General features: G+C 43.9%; 1 protein-coding gene across 1 annotated transcript in view; it reads left to right on the top strand.

Annotated features, from left to right (window-relative positions):
* Nucleotides 1-8,261, top strand: part of GARRE1 (granule associated Rac and RHOG effector 1) — a 553,275-nt gene that overhangs the window by 418 nt on the left and 544,596 nt on the right. Inside the window, exon 1 of the mRNA XM_086951262.1 lies at nt 1-902. This exon is cut by the window's left edge and continues 418 nt beyond it. Within this exon, the coding sequence (XP_086807388.1) occupies nt 408-902 (495 nt within the window). The 5' untranslated portion in view covers nt 1-407. The remainder of the gene's footprint in view (nt 903-8,261) is intronic.

Raw genomic sequence — 8,261 nt, 5'->3', positions numbered from 1 at the left:
TATCTATATATCTATATATTTTGATGTCCGTGTGAAAAGATTTTAAGCTACTGGTGTCGGTGGTTGGGCAGCAGAGAAAAACATATGTTTATTCCACTACAGAGTCCTCCACAAACACCACATGGTATAAAAACTGCGTTGCAACGAATATATCTGCAGCATACGAAGCTTCCTTTTTAAACACAAGCTGCGAACTGCAGCAGGGCTGCACTAAACACAAGAACACCAGGTCAGCTAAGTCGCTGCCTTTCTCTGCTGATACGGATTATAGAGTCGTCTGCCTCGTGGAAATGCCTTTTTCAAAACCTGTGCACCCAGTCCTTCGCTGTGATACGTAAACACAAATCTGCAAAAGGAGCTTGTCAGACGATTGTTAGCCTGTACGTTTGGCCGTCCACCTGACACCTATGTATTGCTGCAGTGCCCAGGAAAGTAAAATGGACTACAAGCGGCGCTTTTTGCTTGGCGGGTCCAAGCAGAAAGGGCAGCAGCACCAGCAGTTTCAAATGCCCGAGCTAAGCAGGACCCTTAGCGCACCACTGGCGTCGACGACCACAGCGCCCCCTTTGTCCTCCACAGTTGCTGCAGGCAGCTGCAACCTCCCCGCCCCTCACACAACTCCGATCGCAGACATCCAGCAGGGGATCTCCAAGTATCTGGATGCACTCAATGTTTTTTGTCGTGCAAGCACTTTCCTTACAGACCTTTTCAGCGGCGTTTTTCGAAACTCTCACTATTCTAAGGCAGCTATGCAACTGAAAGACGTGCAGGAACATGTCATGGAAGCAGCGAGTCGGCTCACAGCAGCAATAAAACCGGAAATCGCAAAAATGCTGATGGAGCTGAGTGTGGGAGCTGCAAATTTCAAAGATCAAAATGAGTTCAGTCTGCAAGACATTGAGGTAAGTTAAAGTTTCATAAATATTTTGTAAAGTGAGTGGATGAACCAATAATCCAGTTTGGAAGCATACATGTGGACAGTAATCCACTAGATTACTAGAATATTGTTGTTTGGATGCATTGTTTTACAGACAAGCAAGATAAAAATGCTTTTTAATTATGTGTATGTGCTTATTTTATAGTTGATGATGATTGCATGAGGCTTCCCGCAATATTGCTATTAAATTAACATTATTATGTCTCCGTTAATACCCAAATTAAAAGTTAGCAATAGACAAGACAGATGTGGAGATCTCTGAACACTTTTGGCATGTAATAACTTAGCACAGTAGAAAGGTGCCCACCCATTTTATTTTCAATTATTAGAATGAATGAATTACTTAAATGAAGAAAAATGTTTTAGTCGGCCAAAAAGATGTTCATTTGTTACTTTTATGAATACTCCTTCCTAGATTGTCATTTATTTTTTAGATTTACCATATTTGGCATTTCCCTCGAATCTAGAAATCCATTTGAGTCACATCAACTCCGTAATTTTGAAAAAAACATTTAAAGTATTGTTTTCCTTGGGCTACTCTCATCAGTAGAGCCCACTTCATTGCCTCTCTCTTCAGCATCAGGCTCTAAGGTGCCCCGTCCCAAACAAGGTGTTTGAAACACTTGGGTGCACAGGATTTATACAGATAATTAACTTGGTGGTAACTGATCAGTGTTGCCTTCCGGGATATCTTTAATTGGTACATTTTATTAAAATTTGATGAGGACCATACCCGAAATGTTACCTTCAAGGGTGTCCATCTTCATCTGTGAGCAGCCTGTACAATAAATCATAGTTAGTTGGGTATGCATGACTTTTAAGAGAGAACAATGCATTCTTGATTATGCCACCTCGGAATACTATTCTTTGAAAGCTTTGCCAAATTATTCAGTAGTTCCCAAATCAATTCGATTTCTATATTCCAGAGGAACTCTGAGCATATAAAATAGTAAGACCAGGTGGACTTGCACATAGTCCTGAATAAGAGCAAGAACAGAGCTTTGTTCTTGCAGACAGTATTTTTCTCAAAATAATGAGTCCTTAAATCACACTTATTGGTAGGTGAGTAATTAAGCAGAAAGAAAAAACTGTTTCTCCTGTCTGTCACTACTGTGACTAAGGCCCTTTTAAAGGTACGCAACTAAACATATTAGCACGTTGTGAACAAAGTTGAGTTTATTAAAGGGCATCTCTTATTCATGTTTTTTTTTTTTGCCACATGACTGAAGAGATGATGTAAATGCGAGGACTTCATTCTGTAGTTTTCTTTCCTTTGCCATCCAAAATATAAATAAGACTCCTCCTCACTTCTTATTAGGGCTCGCAAGCGAAGCGTAGCGAAAAGCCCTTTTGGTAGGGTTTCAAAAATGGACCTGGAAATTCCACACAGCTCGTGCGTGTTATTTCCTAGGTCCATTTTGATTGGGCTTTGCATGCGTGCTGTTTAACAGAACACGCAATAGGACATAGGCGGTCGAGTAGCTCTGCCTATGGCCTATTGGTGTCTGTTACGAGCACCAAAGCCCATATGTCTTCAATTACAGCGGGCACTTTTTTTGGGGGGGGATTCATTTCACGGCTGCTCTGCTGGAATGCGCCCTCGCTGTCCTCCGTTAGGAAGCATTTCTCATTACAAAGGTAAATGTTTCCGGACCTCTCTAGAATTGCACGCAAGTTAAAACTGTGCATGCCCTTAATATTAGTGATACAAATATGTGCACAAACTTTTGTTAACTCGGAGGGATTTCCAGTTAAACCAAACAAACTTAACCAACGAATTATTCGGCATGGATGTTCGAGAGAAAAAGAGGTTAGTGTATTGACTGAATTTAAATTCTTGCTAGAAAAAAAAACCCTAGCTGAATGCTCAAAGAGTTTAAAGGTTAGGCAGGAAAGTATCCTGTAACACTGTTGTCTGCAGGCAGGAGCAGTGTAATGTGAGTGAGGGCGGTAGTACTTTGTCCAGATTCGAATGCCGAGTGCACCTAACCCCAGCATGGGCTGGGCCTCGCCTTAATCTTGTCCCAAGGTGCTTGTGCCCGAGGGTGGGTGGGTAAGCGATTGAGTGTTTAATGTCTGCAGATGCACTTTTCAAATGTAATCTCTCCGGTATAGATTTCATGCTTGTTTAAAGAGGCACTCTTGATTACAGGGGAACCCTACTCACAGAGAACCAGGGTAAATGTTTTATATTGGGAGACAGAGGTTCTTTTTTTTATTTATTGATTTTTTTGTTTTATCCCGTGGTGGTGGGAGACAGGTTAAACAAACAAACATAAATCTTACATAATTTATACATAAAAAATTATGCAATAGTAATTAAAGGACATTATTAATTTGCCAACCACTTTGCAAATGGTGTCCAGTTCTTAGAAGCAGTTAAACGTCTTTTCTTTCCTCTGAACGCCTGAACAGAAGTCTCTAGTTTGAACCAGGCCAACATCCTGGCCTTCCAATGACAAAAAGTAGGAGGTTCAGGATTTATCCAGAGCAATGTAATGCAAAGTCTGATCATGGCCATAGCAATAAACAGAAAAGCTTGCAAATATCTTGTTCTTTCGGGGGCCATAGAGTATTCATAACCAGTGATTACCATTTCCGCCGAGATTTTAACTGAAGTTTGAGTTATCTGGGTAAGAAAAGTTTCAATCATATCCGCACCTGTGGGAGCAAGGTCAGTAAGGGGTGGGGATACAGTTAAAAACAACTGTAAACGTAAGGTTAAGCACAAGCCCCTGTAGCGGATGCCTTAGCCCATTAAGCTATCAAACTATCTGTCTGTATCTGTGTATCTCTGTGTGTATCAGTCTGTGTGTGCGTGTCTGTCTCTGTGTGTCTGTGTGCATGTCTCTGTCTTGTGTGCATATCTGTCTGCGTGTGTTTTTTGCTGTGCGCGTTTCTGTGTCTTTGTGTGCATCTCTGTGCGTGTTTCTGTCTCTTGGTGCACATATCTGTCTCGTTGTGCGAGTCTCTATCTGCATGTATTTTTCTGTGTGAGCGTCTCTATCTGTGTGTGCGTTTCTATATGTGCATTTGTCTCTAAGTACGTCTCCTCTCTATGTGTGCATCTTTGTTTCTGTGTGTCTTTCTGTGTGTGCGTCTCTATACGTGTGTCAGTCTCTGTGTGCCTGACTGTGCGTCTGTGTGTATGTTTCTATGTGCATGTCTGTCTCTGTGTGTATCGGTGCATGTGTCTCTCTGTATGTTTCTCTGTGTATGTGTCTACTGATCGTCTCACTGGCAATGTAAACATGGCATGGGAACACTATAATACATTCTTACTCCACAGATACAAACAAACCTGCCATTCCCTAACGCACACAGTACACAAACCAGCAAACATATCCAGCTAAATATAAACCATGCCAAATTCTCTAACTAATGCGAGACCTGTTGCATTGCAGATGCTTGTTTTTTTATTGTAATTAAACTTTGTGTCCTTTTTAGGTCGAGCCTAGCGCAGCGTGCATGCGCTGCTCTAGGAGAAGGGCCTCTTGGAATTGCTACAGCTTTTCTTGAAGCTCGTGCATGTGGTGCTCACACGCTTTTGGGCATTGGGTGCGTCTTACTAAAAAAAAAAACACCTTTGTATCAGCCCACGGCCTATGGCTTGCGAGAGTGAGCATCAGCCCCATCTATTTCCAATTATCACGCCTGCGTCTCACAGCTGTGTTAATTGTAAACCGATGGCGGTCGAGCAGCGGCTTTCCCCCCTCGTCGTCCTCCCTCGTCATGGCTCTTTAAGCACAGCGTGCACTTCTACTCCAAATGCCACCATTACGGATAAGGCATACCGGTAGAACACGAACAGCACAGTGAATTTTGCATTTTCACTCAAGGGATGTAGTACCTTCGCAAGCGCCTAGTGGTGGCACTCGAAGCCGGTAGGTAACATGCAGTGACGGGTGGCCCTTACCTGCAGCCCCCGTCTCCTCAGGGTGCTGGACTCATCCATGGCAGCGGGTCCCGTGGCTCCCCTCCTCAATCCTCCCGCGGCAGACCCTCCATGCCGTGCTACAGGAGCCAGACCCCCACAGCAAGGCGACTTGCATGCAGCAGCCGCCGAACAGTTGCATCACGGCTTCCCTCATTGGAGAGGGGGAATCGGCTGGCCTCGCTGAGTTATTCACTCCAACAACTTCGGAGATCCTGTTTGCCCTCAGCGCACTGTGTGGAGGAGCAGCAAGAGGGCTGCAGGCGCCTGAAAGCTTAGGGATTCCTGCCAAGGCTCAGGACAGTAAGAGAGCTCTGTGCTGCTGGCAGCAGGCTGCCAATGGCACTGTCCCTAGGTCACTGCTTAGAGCGTCAGCTCCAGGTTCAAAGTGTTAGGAGGCTTCAGCAGCGACCACTCATTAAGGGGAGTTGCTGAACTAGGAGGTGGGCGTGGCTGGCAGGGGTAGCAGTGCACATCCACCCCTGCTGGGTCTTACCAACGGAACCAAAGACACCAAGCGTAGCCCAGCAGGTATATAACCTCCCAGCAATGCGCAGAGACAAACTTGTTTCCGTCCGCACGCTGACAGCTCTTCACTGCCATGCGTGGGGAAACAAATAAACAAGTCAATTGTTTTCAGTCCTAGACGCAGACATTAAAGAGAGCTGGCAAAAATGTGAGGACGGCAGAAACAAAAAATAATTGACTGAAAAACTAATCTATATTGCAAGCAGGAGAGGCGCAGCCTGCCGTGCCCATCATGAGCAATTTCAGTCTGCCTCAGCTTGTTTTCCTCGCTTGCGCTCATCGTATTCCAATTCAATGCGAGATGAATATTAAGTGTCCTACCGGCCACCCAGTGATTCATTCATAAACGAGGACTGCAGTACACGTGCGCTGCAGGCGCACGACCCCCCTGTGCAGACCGCTCACAGAGAACCAGGCTCTTGGGCAGTTTTACGAGCTTTATGTGACCAGCAGGCTATCTATATGCAATACACTATAAAATAGCAAAATCTCCCTAGGTCTGGAAAGGTCAAAGCAGGCTGACATTAAACACCCAGGTGCAGTAAAAGTACCAGTGACTGTAAGCGCTTTCCATTTAATGTATGTTCAGAGCAGTGTGCAGATCCACAAACCAGCCATGGGTTCTAATGTTAGAAAAGAGTCAGAGATTCGCATTAGTGCTGCCTGATAAATGCATCAGCCTCTTTCGTTTGCAGCGGCATTTCTCTGTCACTCACACTTACACATAGCTGTTTGCCCATGTGTTGTGCGTGTCTCCATGTGCCTGTTTCCTTTTCACGTCTAGAGAATTGTCTGTTTATTGTGTGCCTGTTTCCGTGAGTCGCACCTTCACACTGATTATCTGTCTTCGTTTGTGTGTGTGCCCATCTCTAGGAGGATCTTGCTTGTGCCAGTGGTGTCTGTCAACGTGCGCGCTCATCTGTTCATTCCTGTGTGTGTCTTGGCGCGATTGACAAATCCAGACTGCTCTGCAGTAGCCTCTGCCTCACAGAATGAGCCGTGTTTACAGAATGTTGATCATTGTAACCACCTGCTGAATTACAGCAGGAATTAACACATCTCCGCAAGGACACGAAACATCCTGTGATTGTGGGCAAATCACATTAATCTCCCGTGCCTAATAAAAATGAATGTGCCTCATGTAACGTTACTGGCGCTCTGATACCCAATACCTTTCGGTCAAGTTTGCGCTATATAAAACTCTAAAAAAATACCAACATTTCCATGAGACCTGTGTGCATTATCATGCAGTTAAAGTATAGAAGATGCATGGGACCTCCAAAAGTGACAAGGGTGGGAGTAAAATAGCATGGGGAGAGGGTGGAGATCGACTAACCGAGTTACTGACACTTTTATGAAATCATATGATGGATCTAAGAATGTTTTATTCTTGTAAATGTTTTGCTATAAGCAATAAACAGTAACTTCCCCATGCCCTACGCTCTTGTTAGAGGCTTTAAAAGGAATGCCATCCTTACAGTAAGAGTCGCTGAACAAGAAAACAAATGGGGCTGAGTGTGACCTTCAATCTTCCTCCACTCATGTCTGTCTGGGTCCCTGTCCCTCTGACTGTATGTGTTTGTCTCTCTGCCCCTATCTCTGTTTTTCATTATATCTATTGCCCTCTGACCTCTTTTTGCTTGTTCCTCTCTATGGGTCCGTCTCCCTCTGTGTTATTCCAATCCTGTCCTTCTGACTATCTATGCCCCTGTTTTTCTTCCTACCCCTTCCTGTTTGTGCCTTTATCTCCGTAGCACCCTCTACTTCTGCCTGTCTGTCCTGCTTTGGCTCAGAGTACCAGTTGTATAGGAATAACACTTTCAGTACTTCTCAATGCAGTGTTATAATGTACCTATTGGTGCCAAAGCGTCCACGTTAAAGAACAGTAGAGGATGTATCACCCAGGATAATCTGTTGCATGGTAAATACTTATAAGATCCCATAGGCGAGACCTATTGGTTATGCCAATGCTTGTTTCGTTTAGCTTTCTCTAAAGACGTTGGAAGCATATAGTTGATAATAAAAATCTTCTCTTATTACCTTCAACCTGCTACGTTTGAACCACCCCATTCTTCTCCTTCTTGCCCTCTTGTTGCACTGATGGTTCTCTGCCTCATCTTGATTCCTAATGTTTTCTGAAGCTACCTACAATAAAACAGTTAGGTCCACTTTCTTACAGGGCTGGGTTCGGCCTTGTTAAACTTTGATCAGATGTCGTACCTCACGTGGCTTTCACTAGAATAAGAATTTAAATGAGGCAGTTGTTCATTGTCTTTCTGTGTTTACTAGTGTCTCTAACTTCTGTGTAGTTTGTGGATTCTGTAACTTTCACTTGGGCCTCAACGAGGTTAGTGTTTGTTTTTCAGCTCCAACATTAAAACAGCCTCTGTTCTGTCAATTAGAATGATTATTTTGACAAAGTTGTCTTCTACGACTTGTTGCTTCAACTCTTTTAATTTGTTGTGTGGTATTTCTATTTAGTAGAGGCAGAGCTCAGGAATGTAACTTTAAGCTACTATGGCCACGACCTAAAGGTCGTGGACTGCTGCCCTCTGCCGCAGATTTTCTCCAGAAAAGCACTCATTTTGTTATCATTTATTAACACACCTTGTCATGCCACATTGACTTCACCACCAAAGTAGGATCACATAGTCTCATTTATGTATTTATTTATGGTTTTGTAACATTTTAAACACGTGGCCTTCCTGCTACTTCAGACTTTGTTTTGATCTTTAGAACCGTGGTTGGTTGTCAGGTACCTCAAATTGAAGATCTTCATGTAGATGAACATCCATTCCATCATCTGCACTGTGTTGGTTTTTGAGAACCTCCTAGTCCATGCTGTTGAAGGAACCTCCTACT

The sequence above is a fragment of the Lissotriton vulgaris genome, unplaced genomic scaffold (assembly GCF_964263255.1).
Source record: "Lissotriton vulgaris unplaced genomic scaffold, aLisVul1.2 SCAFFOLD_1284, whole genome shotgun sequence".
Taxonomy (NCBI): Eukaryota; Metazoa; Chordata; class Amphibia; order Caudata; family Salamandridae; genus Lissotriton; species Lissotriton vulgaris.
The sequence above is the reverse complement of the archived record's forward strand: the minus strand, read 5'-3'. Positions and strand labels throughout refer to the sequence as shown.